The following is a 21,052-nucleotide window of genomic DNA, read 5'->3' as shown; positions in this document are numbered from 1 at the left end:
AATGTGTACACAAAATTTGAGAGAAATACGTTTTTTTTGTGCGAGTAGTTCAGCTCATGAAACATGGGACCAGCACTTTACATGTTGCTTTTATATTTTTGTTGAGCATAAATTCAGAAATGGTAAATTGAGCACAACCCTGGGGAAAGACCAGGGTCTTAGTTGAAGATCACCTTTGTTAATGAATCTCCATGAATAGAATCAGACCAACCTACCCACAGGGCACAGACGTCAACGTCTATTCAACGTTGTTCATCGTAATTTAATTGAACTGACGTGGAAACAACGTTGATTCAATCAGTACATATGCCCTTTCAAAACAAAGGAATGTTGATGCATGAGGGGGTGTTCATGAGAGAATAGAACAAGCCTGCCATCCAACAGTCTGCTCTGGTTCAACCCCAGATACTCATTAGCTCATTGACCTGTGCTGAAGATCTCTAATTTAATAAGTGAGATGAATTGACACAGGAAAGAGAGTGAGAGAGTGAGAAAGAGAGAGAGAGAGAGAAAGAGAGAGAGAAAGAGAAGAGAGAGAGAGAGAGAGAGAGAGAGAGAAAGAGTGACTGAGAGAAGGAAAGAAGTTTGAGAAAGCAAGAGAGGGAAAGAGGCAGAGAGAGTGAGAGTTAGAGACTAGATAGTGTGTTACAGAAATTGAGATGAAAAAGAGATGGATCTTTGACTGATCCTCTGTGAGATGACTTCTGCTGCTGTAGTCTCTAATAACCATTCAGTATAACATCATTACCTAGTCCTAGACCAGCAGTCATTCATCCACCCAACACAGATAGCATCATTAAACCAATATCTATCATTTATCATCATTGAGGAAGAGCAATCCTAACATGCAGGCCTGTTGTAAACTTGTCCTCACTTCAACTTTGTGGCCGTGGATAGAAATAATTACTATGCTCCTCTGCAAACCTTTTCTTCGCAACCTCTGATTTCCAGGGAAAGACATTTGAGGTGATTAACACACATCTCATTTTAAATTCCACCTGTCACAGGATAGGACAGATAGACAGCAGTTCATTGCCTTTATTCAGATGATGAACATCAACAGAGAGAGGACAGTGAGTGTATATGCATTTAGATGTATATCTCTCCCTCTCTGTATCATAACAGCCTTTGAACATCCAAGGCTGTGGTTTAATCAGTCTGCCTTGCAGGGTGGTCCTTTTCTGAAAAACAATCTGTTGCTCCTCTATATGAGTGTCCCAGCCCTACCTTCGTCCCAAATGACACCCTATTCCCTACATAGTGCACTACATTGACCAGAGCAGTGCACTATGTAGAGAATAGTTTCATTTGGGAAGCTTCCCTTGTGTCTGAGCACTAGATAGCCCCGTTGGACTGAAAATAAATCCAGTGGTCTTGTTTCTTATAATACATAATATTCCATTTAGCAGATGCTTTTAACCAACGTGACTAACAGTCATGTGTGCATACATCTTATCACTCACATCATCTGTACTCAACCTCAAAGGAACACACACAAAACACCTCTCTGTCCACACTAACTTTAAAGGCAGAGGCAGACCTGTAGTGAACGTAGTAGCATATGGCCCTCATAGCCGAATGCTGTGTGACTTTTTAGTGGTAACTTCTATATGACACAAACACATGACCAGCAAAGGAATAACACCCATTTAGAGACACAGGACAGCTGATTGCATAAGGAATGTGTGGGGATGTATGGTCAGTTATATGCAGGGATGTATGGTCAGTTATATGCAGGGATTTATGGTCAGTTATATGCAGGAAATGTATGGGCAGTTATATGCAGGGATGTATGGTCAGTTATATGCAGGGATGTATGGTCAGTTATATGCAGGGATGTATGGTCAGTTATATGCAGGGTTTGACATTAAGGTGTGAAAGGACAGGAGTATGTCATGAATGCCCGAAGATTATAGACACTTGTGAAAAAAGCTGTTTACACACAAACATCATAACTTGTTTAAGTGAAAGACTGACAATTGGGAAGAACAAGAAAGATCAGGCTACAGGCAGTGGTTGGTTGTTTTCAGTGAAAAATGTCACCTGCCTAATGGGGCAACCACAGATCAGCCTGAACTTGCCCAGGGCAATAAAGTAACCCCTAATAAGTATTTGGTGCATAACAAGTTCTCTCATTATACCTGCTGAGAACTAGAATGTCCTTGCTAAGTTTACATAGAACAGACAGTGAGGCAGGATGTTAGTGAGAGTTCTTTATTTGGACTAATACAATAAATACAACTAGAGGAGCACACCGTCAATTTCCTCCTCCTTTTTACTGCAGCCAATCACAGGGTTCAAATTACAGTCACCCGACTCTTCATAGACCTGATTAGAAGTCTCAGAAGTCAGGTCAGTCTGTTGCATTCTGGGATTGGACCCAAGATCTTAGAGGACCTTTAGGGGACAGCAAAGATCATGGGAGTCAAATACAAGATAGAGGTCTAAAGTTGCCTCGTAACCCCAGATGTACAATAGGATCAGATTACCCTCCCAACAGTCCTAACGGGAGGACAGTAAAATACCTGTTTCTGGACTAGTGGTTAGGGGTCAATTCTACCTACTCCTCAACAAGGCCCGTTCTTCAGAACAATGACTCCACATTACAAACAAAATGGAAGCTTGGACAAACTACTACTCTTTCAGTGAGACAGTCAAATCTGGTCATGTTCAGTGGGCACCAAAAATGACTGCTCATCTTCAGTTGCAAAGCATTTTGCTACGTTGTGACCTAGTGAACACGACCATAGGTTTAGCAGGACATCACTTGTATGGCACTACCCAAATACTGGACTATTGCTCAATTTCTTTTCAAATAAGTGCCAAAGAGTTTTGAAGCATTGCAGGTTGACAGCAGTAATATTCAAATATTTAAAATGAGTCTTGTGTAACAATATTTCAGGAATGTTGGAAAATGTCTTCCCATTTAAGGAAAAGACAATGTTAATTCAGTAATCCATTGTAGTCACATAGAACATCATACATTTTTAAACAGCAGCAATTTAAATGACTTTTTCTGTCAAATAACCCGACATCATAGAAACGTGAACTGTAGATATCTAATCAGTCCTCTTAAAAAGGTGTCCTCACACAGGAAAGAAAACACACAGATCTCAACCCAGAAGAATACTGTTGTTTTCAAAAGGTTCAGTTCTTAACTGGGAAGACATGGAGTCTAGGAAACAGCTGAATAGGTAATAAAGTCATTAACTTGATCCATTTCCTTGTAGCGACCGTAACACCTTTAGTTCTCAAGACGAGGAGTCTTATGCATGTCACTGTGTGAACCTACCTTAAGTAGACCAGTGTAACAATACTACAACAGTCACCATCTCTGCAAGGCAACAAAACACATCAAAATCTACTAAAATAGGGATCATAACTTAACTTCTGACCAAATCTGGTAAACAAAACCTGATGCAAAACAAACAGAATAAAACCTACCCAAACACAAGACAACCATGTAACAATGTCAACGTCACACTTGGTAACAGGTACAGTGCTTGAACAGGTGTTAGACATGTGAAAGAGACAGGAGGCTACGTCCAGGTGGAACAGACCTATGTCTGCATCATTAGGACACTGCTAGGGTTTGGCATAAGATAAAACATGCAAATAAACGCACAAACACACCATGAGTAGATAAAAAGGGTCCACCCACACAGCTTTATCATCAAGGTAATTATGCTATTGGGTTGAGCCAGCGTGTTTCCAGTTGTAGCAGGATTATCAGTATGGACATTTATTCTACCGTTCCAAACATGATAAAGAGACAGGGTAAAAAAATAAATAAGAGAGGACCTTATTGGTAGCGTAACATACAGCACGATTTGTTCCCATGGGAACATACCCTGTGCAGCGAGACGAGCTTTAATTGGTGGGGGATTGCGTCCATTATATGTATTGATCAATGGGGTTTAGATTTGATGATAGGAGAAGTTGATGCTATTGGGGGAGAGGGCTGGGAATGGGCGGGACTGGTCTAACCCTCTCGGGCACTAATGCGTGGCTCGGCCAATGAGCTGTGGATGATGCTGCTGATAGACTCAACCCCCTCTCCTTCCAGGAAGCTGCGGTGGTCTCCCTCGATGACGTGAACCGACACCTTACCATCACACACCTGGGGAGAAACAAAACCAGTTATTATAGTTGTGTGTGTGTGTGTGTGTGTGTGCGCGCGCGCAAGTGCAATCACCTCGTTCAGTTTGTAGTCAGCCCCCAAGTTGTCTCCGTAGTCGCTGCTGGCCTTGGCGCGGAGCAGGGTGACGTTGCCATGGTATTTGGTTGCCGGGACGTAACCGTCGGCAGCCTTGAGTTTGTAGTAGAATGTGGCGGCGGCGAATCGCAGGGAGTCTTTACTGACATTCTTATGGCTGGAGGTGATGAGGTCCACCGCCATGTTGACACGGGCTTTCAGATCAGACAGAGGGAGGAGGGTCTCCAACAACTAGACAGAGAGGGGGAGGGTGGTAGAAGGGGAGAGAGTTATCATTAATAGCAGACATACATTTACTCAGTGAAAACAATGTACTGAGCAAATATCAAATTGGATTTTTACAAAATTACCAGACGACAGACCAAGTATTTACCCTGTGACAAACAAACAACCCTAAACAAAGGCTTTGTTGGCTCAATTTGGCATGAGGGTCTGGTATATAAATTGATGGAAAGCGGTGTTGGATTTGATAATGTTGTATGTTTTTCCTCCATGTAAACAAACAGGTGTGGGGTTAAATGTGTCAAAACACATTTCTTTCCACAGGGCCGTGGGGTGAGACAGGGATGCAGCTTAAGCCCTGTCCTCTTACACATATATATCAACCAATTGGTAATGGCACTAGAACAGTCTGCAGCACCCAGCCTCACCCCACTAGAATCTGAAGTCAAATGACTACTGATGACCTGGTGCTTCTGTCACCAACCAAGGAGGGCCAACAGCAGCACCTACATCTTCAGCACAGATTCTGTCAGACCTGGGCCCTGACAGTAAATCTCAGTAAGACCAAAATAATGGTGGTCCAGTTGCCAGGACCACAAATACAAATTGCATCTAGACACCGTTACCCTAGAGCACACAAACTATACATACCTCGGCCTAAACATCAACACCACAGGTAACTTCCACAAAGCTGTGTACGATCTGAGAGACAAGGCAAGAAGGTCCTTCTATGCCATCAAAAGAACATAAAATTTGACATACCAATTACGATCTGGCTAAAAGTACTTGAATCAGTTATAGAACCCATTGCCCTTTATGGTTGTGAGGTCTGGGGTCTGGTTACCAACCAAGAATAAAAAATGAAAACATGTGACAAACACCAAATTGAGACTCTAAATGCAGAAGTTTGCAAAAACAATGTAAATCACGAAACAATTCAGGCCGATAACCAGCTAATCAAACCACCTAAAAGGAAGTGAATCTCAAACCTTCCATAACAAAGCCATCCCCTAGAGAGATGAACCTGGAGAAGAGTCCCCTAAGCAAGCTGGTCCTGGGGCTCTGTTCACAAACACACCCTACAGCTCCAGCACAGCAACACAATTAGACCCAACCAAAACATGAGAAAACAAAAATATATATTTTTTATCTTTATTTAACTAGGCAAGTCAGTTAAGCACTAATTCTTATTTTCAATGACGGCCTAGGTACAGTGGGTTAACTGCCTGTTCATGGGCAGAAGGACAGATTGGTACCTTGTCAGCTCGGTAACCTTTCGGTTACTAGTCCAACACTCTAACCACTAGGCTACCCTGATACATTATAAAGAATTAACAAAGAAACAGAACAAACTAGAATGCTATTGGGCCCTAAACAGATAGTACACAGTGGCAGATTATGACTGACCAAAATTAAGACAATCTTTGACTATGTACAGACGCAGTGATTATAGCCTTGCTATTGAGAAAGGCCGCCGTAGGCAGACCTGGCTCTCAAGAGAAGACAGGCTATGTGCACACTGCCCAGAAAATGAGGTGGAAACTGAGCTACACTTCCTAACCTCCTGCAAAATGTATGACAATATTAAAAGACACATATTTCCCTCAGATTACACAGACCCACTACGAATCTATTGGGTGAAATACCACAGTGTGCCATCACAGCAGCAGCAGCATGATGTGTGACCTGTTGCCACAAGAAAAGGGCAACCAGTGAGGGCAACCAGTGAGGGCAACCAGTGAAGAACAAACACCATTGAAAAATACAACCCATATTTATGTTTATTTATTTTCCCTTTTAGAAGGGGGGGGGGGGTACAGAGCGAGAGAGTGGGGGGGTGGTACACAGAGAGAGGTACACAGAGAGGGAGAGAGAGATGGGTACCTTGCTGTACTCGATGCCAGTAAACTGCTGGATGAAGGCACACATAGCTTCGGTCTCTGCCTCTGACTCATTACCAGGGGTCAGCTTGGATTTGTAGCTCTGAAAGGAAAATAACCTAATGTTGGTATTCAAACTCCACATAACTCTACAGTGTGGTTCGCGTTGGTATTCTAACTCTACACTGTGGTTCGCGTTGGAATTCTAACTCTACACTACGGTTCGCGTTGGAATTCTAACTCTACACTACACTGTGGTTCGCGTTGGTATTCTAACTCTGCACTGTGGTTCGCGTTGGTATTCTAACTCTGCACTGTGGTTCGCGTTGGTATTCTAACTCTGCACTGTGGTTCGCGTTGGTATTCTAACTCTGCACTGCACTGTGGTTCGCGTTGGTATTCTAACTCTGCACTGCACTGTGGTTCGCATTGGTATTCTAACTCTGCACTGCACTGTGGTTCGCGTTGGTATTCTAACTCTGCACTGTGGTTCGCGTTGGTATTCTAACTCTGCACTGTGGTTCGTGTTGGTATTCTAGCTCTACACTGCACTGTGGTTCGTGTTGGTATTCTAGCTCTACACTGCACTGTGGTTCGTGTTGGTAACTACACTGCACTGTGGTTCGTGTTGGTATTCTAGCTCTACACTGCACTGTGGTTCGTGTTGGTATTCTAGCTCTACACTGCACTGTGGTTCGTGTTGTATTCTAGCTCTACACTGCACTGTGGTTCGTGTTGGTATTCTAGCTCTACACTGCACTGTGGTTCGTGTTGGTATTCTTACTGCACTGTTGGCTCTACACTGCACTGTGGTTCGTGTTGGTATTCTAGCTCTACACTGCACTGTGGTTCGCGTTGGTATTCTAACTCTACACTGTGGTTCGCGTTGGTATTCTAACTCTGCACTGTGGTTCGCGTTGGTATTCTAACTCTGCACTGCACTGTGGTTCGCGTTGGTATTCTAACTCTGCACTGCACTGTGGTTCGCATTGGTATTCTAACTCTGCACTGCACTGTGGTTCGCGTTGGTATTCTAACTCTGCACTGTGGTTCGCGTTGGTATTCTAACTCTGCACTGTGGTTCGTGTTGGTATTCTAGCTCTACACTGCACTGTGGTTCGTGTTGGTATTCTAGCTCTACACTGCACTGTGGTTCGTGTTGGTATTCTAGCTCTACACTGCACTGTGGTTCGTGTTGGTATTCTAGCTCTACACTGCACTGTGGTTCGTGTTGGTATTCTAGCTCTACACTGCACTGTGGTTCGTGTTGGTATTCTAGCTCTACACTGCACTGTGGTTCGTGTTGGTATTCTTACTCTGCACTGTGGTTCGTGTTGGTATTCACTGCACTGTGGTTCGTGTTGGTATTCTAGCTCTACACTGCACTGGTATTCTAACTCTGTTCGCGTTGGTATTCTAACTCTGCACTGTGGTTCGTGTTGGTATTCTAGCTCTACACTGCACTGTGGTTCGTGTTGGTATTCTAGCTCTACACTGCACTGTGGTTCGTGTTGGTATTCTAGCTCTACACTGCACTGTGGTTCGTGTTGGTATTCTAGCTCTACACTGCACTGTGGTTCGTGTTGGTATTCTAGCTCTACACTGCACTGTGGTTCGTGTTGGTATTCTAGCTCTACACTGCACTGTGGTTCGTGTTGGTATTCTTACTCTGCACTGTGGTTCGTGTTGGTATTCTAGCTCTACACTGCACTGTGGTTCGTGTTGGTATTCTAGCTCTACACTGCACTGTGGTTCGTGTTGGTATTCTTACTCTGCACTGTGGTTCGTGTTGGTATTCTAACTCTGCACTGTGGTTCGTGTTGGTATTCTAACTCTGCACTGTGGTTCGTGTTGGTATTCTAACTCTGCACTGTGGTTCGCGTTGGTATTCTGACTCTACACTGCACTGTGGTTCGCGTTGGTATTCTAACTCTACACTGCACTGTGGTTCGCGTTGGTATTCTAACTGCACTGCACTGTGGTTCGCGTTGGTATTCTAACTCTACACTGTGGTTCGCGTTGGAATTCTAACTCTACACTACGGTTCGCGTTGGAATTCTAACTCTACACTGCACTGTGGTTCGCGTTGGTATTCTAACTCTGCACTGCACTGTGGTTCGCGTTGGTATTCTAACTCTGCACTGTGGTTCGTGTTGGTATTCTAACTCTACACTGTGGTTCGCGTTGGTATTCTAACTCTGCACTGCACTGTGGTTCGCGTTGGTATTCTAACTCTGCACTGCACTGTGGTTCGCATTGGTATTCTAACTCTGCACTGCACTGTGGTTCGCGTTGGTATTCTAACTCTGCACTGTGGTTCGCGTTGGTATTCTAACTCTGCACTGTGGTTCGTGTTGGTATTCTAGCTCTACACTGCACTGTGGTTCGTGTTGGTATTCTAGCTCTACACTGCACTGTGGTTCGCGTTGGTATTCTAGCTCTACACTGCACTGTGGTTCGCGTTGGTATTCTAGCTCTGCACTGCACTGTGGTTCGCGTTGGTATTCTAACTCTGCACTGCACTGTGGTTCGTGTTGGTATTCTAACTCTGCACTGTGGTTCGTGTTGGTATTCTAACTCTGCACTGTGGTTCGTGTTGGTATTCTAACTCTGCACTGTGGTTCGTGTTGGTATTCTAACTCTGCACTGTGGTTCGTGTTGGTATTCTAACTCTGCACTGTGGTTCGTGTTGGTATTCTAACTCTGCACTGTGGTTCGTGTTGGTATTCTAGCTCTACACTGCACTGTGGTTCGTGTTGGTATTCTAGCTCTACACTGCACTGTGGTTCGTGTTGGTATTCTAGCTCTACACTGCACTGTGGTTCGTGTTGGTATTCTAGCTCTACACTGCACTGTGGCACTGTTGGTATTCTAGCTCTACACTGCACTGTGGTTCGCGTTGGTATTCTAGCTCTACACTGCACTGTGGTTCGCGTTGGTATTCTAACTCTGCACTGTGGTTCGCGTTGGTATTCTAACTCTGCACTGCACTGTGGTTGCGTTGGTATTCTAACTCTGCACTGTGGTTCGTGTTGGTATTCTAACTCTGCACTGTGGTTCGTGTTGGTATTCTAGCTCTACACTGCACTGTGGTTCGTGTTGGTATTCTAGCTCTACACTGCAATTCTAGCTCTACACTGCACTGTGGTTCGCGTGGTATTCTAACTCTGCACTGCACTGTGGTTCGCGTTGGTATTCTAACTCTGCACTGCACTGTGGTTCGCGTTGGTATTCTAACTCTGCACTGCACTGTGGTTCGCGTTGGTATTCTAACTCTGCACTGTGGTTCGTGTTGGTATTCTAACTCTGCACTGTGGTTCGTGTTGGTATTCTAGCTCTACACTGCACTGTGGTTCGTGTTGGTATTCTAGCTCTACACTGCACTGTGGTTCGCGTTGGTATTCTAGCTCTACACTGCACTGTGGTTCGCGTTGGTATTCTAACTCTGCACTGCACTGTGGTTCGCGTTGGTATTCTAACTCTGCACTGCACTGTGGTTCGCGTTGGTATTCTAACTCTGCACTGCACTGTGGTTCGTGTTGGTATTCTAACTCTGCACTGTGGTTCGTGTTGGTATTCTAACTCTGCACTGTGGTTCGTGTTGGTATTCTAGCTCTACACTGCACTGTGGTTCGTGTTGGTATTCTAGCTCTACACTGCACTGTGGTTCGTGTTGGTATTCTAGCTCTACACTGCACTGTGGTTCGTGTTGGTATTCTAGCTCTACACTGCACTGTGGTTCGTGTTGGTATTCTAGCTCTACACTGCACTGTGGTTCGTGTTGGTATTCTAGCTCTACACTGCACTGTGGTTCGTGTTGGTATTCTAGCTCTACACTGCACTGTGGTTCGTGTTGGTATTCTAGCTCTACACTGCACTGTGGTTCGTGTTGGTATTCTAGCTCTACACTGCACTGTGGTTCGTGTTGGTATTCTAGCTCTACACTGCACTGTGGTTCGTGTTGGTATTCTAGCTCTACACTGCACTGTGGTTCGCGTTGGTATTCTAGCTCTACACTGCACTGTGGTTCGCGTTGGTATTCTAACTCTGCACTGCACTGTGGTTCGCGTTGGTATTCTAACTCTGCACTGCACTGTGGTTCGCGTTGGTATTCTAGCTCTACACTGCACTGTGGTTCGTGTTGGTATTCTAGCTCTACACTGCACTGTGGTTCGTGTTGGTATTCTAGCTCTACACTGCACTGTGGTTCGTGTTGGTATTCTAACTCTGCACTGTGGTTCGTGTTGGTATTCTAACTCTGCACTGTGGTTCGTGTTGGTATTCTAACTCTGCACTGTGGTTCGTGTTGGTATTCTAACTCTGCACTGTGGTTCGTGTTGGTATTCTAACTCTGCACTGTGGTTCGTGTTGGTATTCTAACTCTGCACTGTGGTTCGTGTTGTATTCTAACTCTGCACTGTGGTTCGTGTTGGTATTCTAACTCTGCACTGTGGTTCGTGTTGGTATTCTAACTCTGCACTGTGGTTCGTGTTGGTATTCTAACTCTGCACTGTGGTTCGTGTTGGTATTCTAACTCTGCACTGTGGTTCGTGTTGGTATTCTAACTCTGCACTGTGGTTCGTGTTGGTATTCTAACTCTGCACTGTGGTTCGTGTTGGTATTCTAACTCTGCACTGTGGTTCGTGTTGGTATTCTAACTCTGCACTGTGGTTCGTGTTGGTATTCTAACTCTGCACTGTGGTTCGTGTTGGTATTCTAGCTCTACACTGCACTGTGGTTCGTGTTGGTATTCTAACTCTGCACTGCACTGTGGTTCGTGTTGGTATTCTAACTCTGCACTGCACTGTGGTTCGTGTTGGTATTCTAACTCTACACTGTGGTTCGTGTTGGTATTCTAACTCTACACTGTGGTTCGTGTTGGTATTCTAACTCTGCACTGTGGTTCGTGTTGGTATTCTAACTCTACACTGTGGTTAATCATGAGGTTAGGAGTGTTGCAGTAGAGTTCACTTTGAGGTAACTGAGTATGCATGTGCCTGAGGGCCTCTGTTTACATGTACATCCTGTTAACATGTCATCTGTGGGTCAGTATGTAGACACGTGTCACCGATGTGTGTGGCTGTATGTGCGTGTATCTGTATGTGCGTGTATCCGCGTGTATCTGTATGTGCGTGTATCCACGTGTCCGTCTGTGTATCCACGTGTCTATCTGTGTCCGTCTGTGTATCCACGGGTCTATCTGTGTCCGTCTGTGTATCCACGGGTCTATCTGTGTCCGTCTGTGTATCCACGGGTCTATCTGTGTCCGTCTGTGTATCCACGCGTCTATCTGTGTCCGTCTGTGTATCCACGCGTCTATCTGTGTCCGTCTGTGTATCCACGCGTCTATCTGTGTCCGTCTGTGTTTCCACGCGTCTATCTGTGTCGTCTGTGTATCCACGTGTCTATCTGTGTCCGTCTGTGTATCCACGTGTCTATCTGTGTCCGTCTGTGTATCCACGTGTCTATCTGTGTCCGTCTGTGTATCCACGTGTCTATCTGTGTCCGTCTGTGTATCCACGTGTCTATCTGTGTCCGTCTGTGTTTCCACGTGTCTATCTGTGTCCGTCTGTGTATCCACGTGTCTATCTGTGTCCGTCTGTGTATCCACGTGTCTATCTGTGTCCGTCTGTGTATCCACGTGTCCTTAAGGTCTCACCTGTGTGTAAGCGGCGACGTAGGAGTGTGATCCGTCGAAGAGGAAGAGGTACTCTACGGTCCTACCCTGTGCCTGCAGCTGAGAACACATCTCAAACGCCACGCAGGCTCCAAAGGAGTATCCGGCGATCCGGTACGGACCCTCTGATTGCACCTTTACACAAAAAAAACAGAGACAGTTATTTATAAATCACTAATTATCTATCATTGACCTAAATGTACATTACAAACACAGTTGTGGTTAGTATATTACGTACCTGACATATACACTCCACATAGTATGCAGCCAGAGACTGGATACTGTCCAAAGGAGCAGCTAGAGAGATGGATGGGTTGAGTCATTTAGAGCAAGGTTAAATCAAAGTTAATTTGTCCCATTCGTCGAAAACAACAGGTCTAGACATTACAGTGAAATGCTTAATTACAAGCCCTTAACCAACAATACAGTTCAAGAAATAGAGTTAAGATTTTTTACTTATTTTCCACCATCATTTGCAAATAAATTCATTAAAAATCCTACAATGTGATTTTCTGGATTTTTTTTCTCATTTTGTCTGTCATAGTTGAAGTGTACCTATGATGAAAATTACAGGCCGCTCATATTTTTAAGTGGGAGAACTTGCACAATTGGTGGCTGACTAAATACTTTTTTACCCCACTGTATATACTGAGATCATATGACACTTAAAGTCCACCTGTGTGCAATCTAACTAATTGTGTGACTTCTGAAGGTAATTGGCTGCACCAGATCTTATTCAGGAGCTTCACAGCCAAGGGGGTGAAGAAATATGCACCACTTTTCCCTTTTTAATTATTTGAAACAAGTTATTTTTTCATTTCACTTCACCAATTTGGAATATTTTGTGTATGTCCATTACATGAAATCCAAATAAAAATCCATTTAAATTACAGGTTGTAATGCAAGACAATAGGAAACACACCAAGGGAATGAATACTTTTGCAAGGCACTTGTGCGCGCGTGTCTGTATATGTCTTCATGTGTACCTTTAGTGCACTGCAGGCCGTAGCAGGGAACACTGAGCTTGGCGGTGAGCGTTCGGAAGGCAGCGATGGAGCCCTCTATAGGGTGGACCAGGAACAGCGGGCGCTCAACACTCTGCACCTCGTTGAGACGTGAGACCGTGGGGCTGTTTGGGTTGACCAGCATCAAACTGAGGTCCGACTCCAACAGAGAACGCACTCCTCCCTTCTTCACTGGAGACTGACGGGACTCTAGAGTGAGAGAGAAAGAGAGCGAGAGACATGAGCCCAAGAAACACACACAAACACACAACACACACACACACACCTGCTGTTCCTGCCGGTTGGCTCGACAGCTCTCTGAGCTTGTTGATGGTGAGCTGTCGGATCTCCCTCATTGCCATGACAATGTCGTAGTCGCGCTCCAGTGTCTGACGCACTTCCACGCCCATAAGAGAGTCCAGACCCAGATCAGCCAATGAGGCGTCAGCGTTCAGGCTGCTGACATCACGTACACCTGAGAGAGGGAGGGAGGGTGAGAAGTTACACATCAAACACACATCACGAATACATACCAAATTAGGGATGCAAAATACTGGCCACCAATGGGGCGCTAGCATGACTTCTGGAATACCAGAATGGAACCAGAATGGAACCTCTTACCCAGTATATGAGCAACAGCCTCCACCAGGTCTCTCTGTCCGGTTCCTTCGCTCTTCACCACGCTCCTCTCTGCCAGCACGAAGCTCGACATCACCGGACGACGCTCGCACAGGAAGCGGTCCAGCACTTCCAAACAGGAAGTGATGCGCTGCGGGAGAGTTCCACCCACTACCACGTCATTACCGCCCATGGTCTCCAGGACAACGCCCACATCACCAATGGCGCCCCACTGGACAGCCAATCCAGGCAGGCCGTCGTGGAGCCGCTGCTCACACACTCGCTCCATGGCGGAGTTAGCGTAACCATAGTTACTCTGTCCGGCGTTGCCGCGGCCGCAGCTCACAGAGGAGAAGGCTACGAAGTAACTGAGGTCTGGACACATCTTTCTGGTCACACTGAGGAGAAAAAATAAGAATATGAGATATTCATTTTTGTCTCCACAATCTGATAATGTGGGTTCTTGAGTCTCAAATATTTCTTGCTCTAAAATATATATTATTTTTGTTTTTCAACCATTGTTTTGGATTTCACCTTAAATTCAAACCAAACTAATTTGACTCTCTTCTGAGGGAAGCGAGGCAGAGCCAAGGTTGAGGATAGCACTATATTAGGCTGGAGAATGTCATCTCACTTGTCTAGGTGGAGGGTGCCGTTGTATTTGGGTTTGTTGACATCCAGGAACAGCTGAGGAGTCAGATTCTCTAGCATACCATCCTTCAACACCTGGTACACACACAGACAGGTTAGAGAGAGAGATGAGACAGGTGAAACAGGGACAGGTGAAGGAGACAGGTTAAGACAGGTGAGAACAGTGTACAGGTAGGAGGGGTCGTTACCATGGCAAGGTGAAAGACTCCTCCCACAGGCCCCAACCTGCAGGCCTGGTTAATGAGTTGCTCTGCCCCCTCCTGGGTGCTGACGTCACTGGTGGACACCAGCACCTGCACGCCCATCCCCTGCCACTCACGCACACGCTTGGCCTGGTAACCTAGCAACATGAACCGACAATGACAAAGGTGACTGAACTGTCACTAACAAATCAGCAGCGTGTAGGTAACTTCTGCGTGTAGCTAACGGCACCCTCCACCTAGACAAGTGGAGGGTGCCGACTAGGTAGCCTAGTAGTTAGAGCGTTGGGCCAGTAACCTTCGAATCCCTGAGCTGTGACAAGGTAAAAATCGGTTGTTCTGCCCCTGAACAAGGCAGTTAACCCACCGTTCTCTGGTAGGCCGTCATTGTAAAATAAGAATTTGTTCTTAACGGACTTGCCTACCACAATGGCTTGGCTTTACAGGACAACACACAACCTAGTTAGCCGTAAAAGTTATTGTCTCTCTCTTACCGTTGCGGATGCCCGATCTGGAGGTGAGCACCAGTTTGCGGGCGCCCCTCTCCGTCAGCCAATGAGCGAGCTCCAGCCCGAAGCCACCCAGTCCCCCGGTGATGATGTAAGAGTGGGAGGCGGGGCAGAAGGTACGGCAGATGGCGGGGAGGGAGAGGGGCGAGCCCACCGCCTGGGTACCATTACCCATCTCCTCAGAACGCACCTAGAGAAAGACATCAGATACAACACAGATATATATCAGACTAGAATTAAAAACAGTGATGAGTGTGATTAGTAGAAATAACTGTGTTACAACAGCATCATAAACGTGCAATATGTCTGTAAAGTAGTGTTGTAAGCAAAGTAGTGTTGAGAGGAAAAAGATTTTAAAAAACAAGTGATGGAAAGGTTTAAAAAGCAAAGTGAGGAAATGGAAAAAGCTTTTTTTGTGAGGAAGAAAAAGCAGCTAAGGAAAGAGTTCAGTCACTGACCTGCAGCTGTACTTTGCCGATGTGTTTTCCCTGGGCCATGTATCTGAAGGCCTCCTCCACCTGGTCTCTCTCAAACACTGTAGTCCTCAGGGGCTTGACTACACCTCCCACAATGCCCTCCTTCAGCAGCTGGGACACCTCCTCCCACTCCCGGTTCCCCTCCTCAAACAGGGCATCCAGTAGGATTCCGTGGAACGCCACGTTCTTCAGGAAGAGAGCCATTCCTGAGGGAAACAGGAACGCATGTCAGATAGATCAGCTGCAGTGGCACAGTGAGTCGGGGACAAAACAGCTGCCATGCAGAGAGCAGTTGCAGTGTACTGACCCAGAGGGGAGTTGTTGGACAGGTCGTATTTGCCGATCTCCAGGAAGCGTCCGTGTCGGGCCAGACAGCGAAGACTGGCCTGCAGTTTCTCCTCAGCCAGGGAGTTTAACACCATGTTCACTCCTAAACACAGCGACATTCAGGATAAATAAGACCACATTTAAGTGGTCCTTTGTGGCTCAATCGGTAGAGCATGGAGCATGCAATGCCAAGGGTCGTGGGTTCAATTCCCGCTAGGGCCACCAATATGTAAAATGTATGACTTCGATCTTGCAAACTTTTGTTTACTAAGTCACTTTTGGATAAAAGCATCTGGTAAATGGAGCATGAGTGATTGTGAGGAAGGGAGGCTGGATTTGATGGCTTAACATAGTGTGCAAAGGTATGACTGCATATTTTGATAGGTCAGTGACATGTTGGGTATCGTTGAAGTGTTTTGTGTGAGGCAAGTTTGGAAAGGAGCTGATATCTAAAGTGTGTCTGACCTTTTCCCTGTGTGTGTAGCAGGACGTGCTGTTCGAAGGTGGCGTCTCTAGAGTTGGCGAAGGACTCCGCGGTGAGCTGGGGGAAACGCTCCTGTAGGTAGGCACGCTTCTCTGCTGAACCTGAGACAGAACACAAACACAAGTTACAGATACACATCTATGGCTAAATGCACTGACAATCCTGACACTAACAGGCTGAGTGTGTGTGGTCTCCGGTACTCACCAACAGTAGTGAAAACCCTACAGTGCTGACTGAGTGCAATGGCGATGGCAGCCTGGCCAACGCCCCCTGACCCTGAGTGGATGAGAACACTCTCGCCTGGGCGGAGCCTGCCACGCACCACCAGCGAGTAGTAGGCTGTAGAATAGACCACTGGCACCGATGCAGCCTGCTCCAGGGTCCTAGAGAGAAACCTTAAGTTACTAACCATAACTTCGTCATAAGGCTAGACATCACAAGTAAATAGGTAGTCCGTTCCCAGAACATCACAGATTTTCTATGGCTCTATATTCCCAAATTATAGGAGTGCTGATCTCGGATTAGGTTCCCTCTTATTTATTAGGATTTAAAATGCTCCTTTTTGAACCTTTATTTAACTAGGCAAGTCATTTAAGAACAAATTCTTATTTTCAATGACGGCCTTGGAACAGTGGGTTAACTGGCTGTTCAGGAGCAGAACGACAGACTTTTACCTTGTCGGCTCGTGAATTCGATCTTGCAAACTTTTGTTTACTAGGCCAACGCTCTAACCACTAGGCTACCTGCCACTCCCACTCAAGTGCACTGCATAGGGAATAGGGTGTCCTTTGGGATCATCCCAGTGCCTCACCAGCTGTCTGGGATGTCCCAGAGGAAGCGTGTGTCAGCGTCGACGCAAGTGGCCAGGCCTTTAGCAGGCAACAGCCCCATCACACGCCTACCGCTGGAGTCACGACCTGAGAACTCCATACCCAACATGCACTGCTGCAGGGCCAGGTCACCTACAGAGGGAGAGGGTAGTCAGGTTGTTGTGGGTGTGTGAGAGTAAATCTGGCTGTGCGGGAGTGTCCCTGTGCGTTTATCTCCAAAGTGATGTGTGTACCTGGGATGGCGTCCGGTGGCAGTTTCCCGGTGGCCAGCATGATGTCTCTGAAGTTGAGGGAGCTGTAGTAGACCCGACACAGCTGCACGTGGGGGCTGCTCGCCACAAAATGACGGAGGGGCGAGGCGATCCAACGCAGGGAGGAGAGGTCACCGCGGGTCAACACGTTTACGTACGCCTGCTCTGTCAACTCCTCACTCAGATCTGAGAGGAGAGATGTTAAGATTGCTATTCTTGAGCCTAGGGCTAGTCTGACATCAACTCTTCTAGTATTTATCATTAGGGAATAATTATATCATCAAGCTCCTATGTAATGACTGAATGTGTGAATTCTCTCAAGATATCTCAACGGGTGCAACTTTTGAGATCTCGCTAGAGCAAGAGAGAAGAGAGATGGCAGCGTGGTTGTCGTACCCTGAGAGATGAGCTGGTGTCTGAACATTCCCCAGTGTCCATCCCTGAACACGTTCATACACAGGTCTCCCTCCAGCACAGACCTCATGGAACTATGGGTAGGCTGCAGGGTGGGCGCCACAGTGGACTCACGCAGGTTGGACACAAATGCACACCTGTGGGGGGAGAGGGGGAGAGAGAGAGGAGAGGTACTGCTTTAGTCTGTGATTCACAGCCAAGCTACTACCTTTCCAATACACACACACACACACACACACACACCTGTGCTTTTAAGGCGTACACAACTGTGCTGCTAATACCAATTAGATCCTTTCAGATCAACAGTCTAGGGGAAGGGGTGAGGGCTTGTTTCAAACCAGGCTTTATCTCACCGTATGCGGTTGCCACCAGGCTCCTGGCGTAGACAGTTGACCATGCCCACCACCCCAGAGTGGGTCTGGGTAGCAGTCAGCCAGACCGGAGAGTCCGAGGGCTCAGCCAGCGTCGCCTGGGGAGGAGAGACAGTTATAAAGGCTTATAAGCACTTAAAAAGGAGTTAACACAGACACAGAGCCACACTCCCTCACCTTGAGTGTGTCCACCCACTGGTAGTCCATGCTGTCCACAGGCAGGAAGATGGGCTGTTTGCTGGGTAACCGACGGCGACACAGGAATAGGGCAGAGCCATAGAAGGACTTCCTAACAGCCACCAATTTGAGAGACGCATCAGAGAACAACTTCTCCCACTCAGCCTAGAGAATAGGAGGAGAAAAACAGCTGCAGGATTAGACATCATAACAGGTCATCACTGAGAGAACAGTCACAGGTGACTGTATGGTCAGTTTATGGATCCTCACTAAATACTGCCTGAAGCTGATAGAGCCCTGCTATAATACTTGAAAAGTAGCTAAGGGCTAAGAATAGTTCTGGGCTTCGGTTGTCCTTTGCAGTGTGACTGACCTGCGAGAACAGTCTCTGACGTTTGGTCTTGCTGTCCTTGGAGGTGAGGAAGGACACCGTCTCCGCCAGAGTCTCTCCCTTCAATAGGGTGTGGAGCATCACAAAGCCCCCTTCTTTAGCCCCAGAGGCCAGATTCTCTACCACCACCTCTTCCCCGGCCCCGAGGGGCCCCCAGGCGTGATTACACACCACCAGGTCAGCCCCTCCGACTTCTCCCCCGGGCACGGGGCCCTGGTGGGGGTCCCACTGTGCCGCTGTGACTCCCAGGGCGTCCAGGGTGGTCTGATGGGGGGTCAGTAGGTCGAGGGTCATTGCCGTGGCAACATAGTCAAGGCGGAGCATTGGCTGGATGTTGAGGAGGGGCACGGCGCGGGAGAAGAGACGACCATCGCTGGAGAGAGCCTGACGGGGAGAGACAGAGCCGGGTTAGAGAGGAGAGCCTGATGGCCTAGAAGAAGAACTAAAGATTCATTCAAATATGTTTTCTTTGTCACTTTCTTTTTGTTAAATCTCTTTATCGAGTCCCCAGACAAAGGCTTTGGAGTATCACGAGTCTAGCTCACCTCCAGGACTTTGATCTTCCCGGGGGTAGAGTTCTCCAGGGCTGTGTCCAGGCAGTGTCTGAGGGCTGGGCCGTCCAGCAGGCCATGTAGCAGGGTGTCCTGGAGGAGACAAGCCCTCTCCTTCTCAACAGTCTGCTCCAGCTCTGACCGCAGGTTACCGTTCAGCTCCAGACCGCACAGCAGAGACAGCAGCCGCAGCAAGCCAGGCTCAGAGGGCTCTGGGCTGGGTACAGCAGGGCCAGACACCCCCTCTAGACCAGGGATGGAGAGCTTGACGCCCTGAGGAGCCAGCTTCTTCTGCAGCTTGTGGATCAAACCTGGAGAGATGCATGAAACACAGAACATGCATTTTAAAAAGGAATCCACTTAGATTGACAGTATTTAACCCTTTGTGATTATTTTTAGTATTATTTGTATAGCTAAGGGCTGTATAGACAGGACCTGTATAGCTAAGAGCTGTATAGACAGGACCTGTATAGCTAAGAGCTGTATAGACAGGACCTGTATAGCTAAGAGCTGTATAGACAGGACCTGTATAGCTAAGGGCTGTATAGACAGGACCTGTATAGCTAAGGGCTGTATAGACAGGACCTGTATAGCTAAGAGCTGTATAGACAGGACCTGTATAGCTAAGGGCTGTATAGACAGGACCTGTATAGCTAAGAGCTGTATAGACAGGACCTGTATAGCTAAGGGCTGTATAGACAGGACCTGTATAGCTAAGAGCTGTATAGACAGGACCTGTATAGCTAAGAGCTGTATAGACAGGACCTGTATAGCTAAGAGCTGTATAGACAGGACCTGTATAGCTAAGAGCTGTATAGACAGGACCTGTATAGCTAAGAGCTGTATAGCTAAGAGCTGTATAGACAGGACCTGTATAGCTAAGAGCTGTATAGACAGGACCTGTATAGCTAAGAGCTGTATAGACAGGACCTGTATAGCTAGGACCTGTATAGCTATGGGCTGTATAGGTAGGACCTGTATAGGTAGGGACTGTATAGGTAAGGGCTGTATAAGGTAGGGACTGTATAGGTAAGGGCTGTATAGGTAAGGGCTGTATATATTTTTTATTAAAACAGTGAAGCTGAAAGTCAAATTATTTTCTCACTGTTGGGATGATAAAGGCAACAGGAAGTAGACATCTAACCTTTACAGTTCTTTAGTTGGTCTCCTAGTTTGTCATTGGCTGACAGGCATTCTGTCTCTAGGTAGGGAACGAACACAAATTCCTCCAGGGTGGGCGGGCTCTGTTGCTGCTGACGACGCGGCGCTACCGTGGCGTGCAGGCCGCAGATCTGGACTCCGCCCGCCACAATGTTGTCAAGGCAACGGCTGACGTGGACGTCCACCGCTGGGATGAGAGAGGGAACAGTCAGAGGAAATAATAAACATACTTCATATTGGGATGATGGAGAGGGAACAGTCAGAGGAAATAATAAACATACTTCATATTGGGATGATGGAGAGGGAACAGTCAGAGGAAATAATAAACATACTTCATATTGGGATGATGAGAGAGGGAACAGTCAGAGGAAATAATAAACATACTTCATATTGGGATGATGGAGAGGGAACAGTCAGAGGAAATAATAAACATACTTCATATTGGGATGATGGAGAGGGAACAGTCAGAGGAAATAATAAACATACTTCATATTGGGATGATGGAGAGGGAACAGTCAGAGGAAATAATAAACATACTTCATATTGGGATGATGGAGAGGGAACAGTCAGAGGAAATAATAAACATACTTCATATTGGGATGATGGAGAGGGAACAGTCAGAGGAAATAATAAACATACTTC

The 21,052-nt window shown here is 46.6% G+C and overlaps 1 protein-coding gene across 2 annotated transcripts in view; it reads right to left on the bottom strand.

Annotated features, from left to right (window-relative positions):
* Positions 1-2,198: 2,198 nt before the first annotated feature.
* LOC115113815 (fatty acid synthase-like) overlaps positions 2,199-21,052 on the bottom strand; it is a 58,615-nt gene continuing 39,761 nt past the window's right edge. For both annotated transcript variants that reach the window (XM_065012631.1, XM_065012630.1), the window contains exons 21-43: positions 20,394-20,597; positions 19,244-19,560; positions 18,681-19,082; positions 18,308-18,472; positions 18,113-18,228; positions 17,742-17,896; positions 17,328-17,531; positions 17,076-17,226; positions 16,469-16,647; positions 16,246-16,365; positions 15,761-15,883; positions 15,436-15,659; positions 14,963-15,167; positions 14,457-14,608; positions 14,252-14,343; positions 13,621-14,015; positions 13,286-13,474; positions 12,982-13,209; positions 12,234-12,292; positions 11,978-12,130; positions 6,323-6,421; positions 4,196-4,447; positions 2,199-4,120 (exon numbers count right to left, since the gene is read on the bottom strand). In XM_065012631.1, coding sequence (XP_064868703.1) covers positions 3,983-4,120; positions 4,196-4,447; positions 6,323-6,421; positions 11,978-12,130; positions 12,234-12,292; positions 12,982-13,209; positions 13,286-13,474; positions 13,621-14,015; positions 14,252-14,343; positions 14,457-14,608; positions 14,963-15,167; positions 15,436-15,659; positions 15,761-15,883; positions 16,246-16,365; positions 16,469-16,647; positions 17,076-17,226; positions 17,328-17,531; positions 17,742-17,896; positions 18,113-18,228; positions 18,308-18,472; positions 18,681-19,082; positions 19,244-19,560; positions 20,394-20,597 — 4,322 coding nt within the window. In that variant the 3' untranslated portion in view covers positions 2,199-3,982. The remainder of the gene's footprint in view (positions 4,121-4,195; positions 4,448-6,322; positions 6,422-11,977; positions 12,131-12,233; positions 12,293-12,981; positions 13,210-13,285; positions 13,475-13,620; positions 14,016-14,251; positions 14,344-14,456; positions 14,609-14,962; positions 15,168-15,435; positions 15,660-15,760; positions 15,884-16,245; positions 16,366-16,468; positions 16,648-17,075; positions 17,227-17,327; positions 17,532-17,741; positions 17,897-18,112; positions 18,229-18,307; positions 18,473-18,680; positions 19,083-19,243; positions 19,561-20,393; positions 20,598-21,052) is intronic.

Source organism: Oncorhynchus nerka, linkage group LG28, assembly GCF_034236695.1.
Source record: "Oncorhynchus nerka isolate Pitt River linkage group LG28, Oner_Uvic_2.0, whole genome shotgun sequence".
NCBI classification, from domain to species: Eukaryota; Metazoa; Chordata; class Actinopteri; order Salmoniformes; family Salmonidae; genus Oncorhynchus; species Oncorhynchus nerka.
Note: the sequence above shows the minus strand (reverse complement) of the source record. Positions and strands in the feature narration are given on the sequence as shown.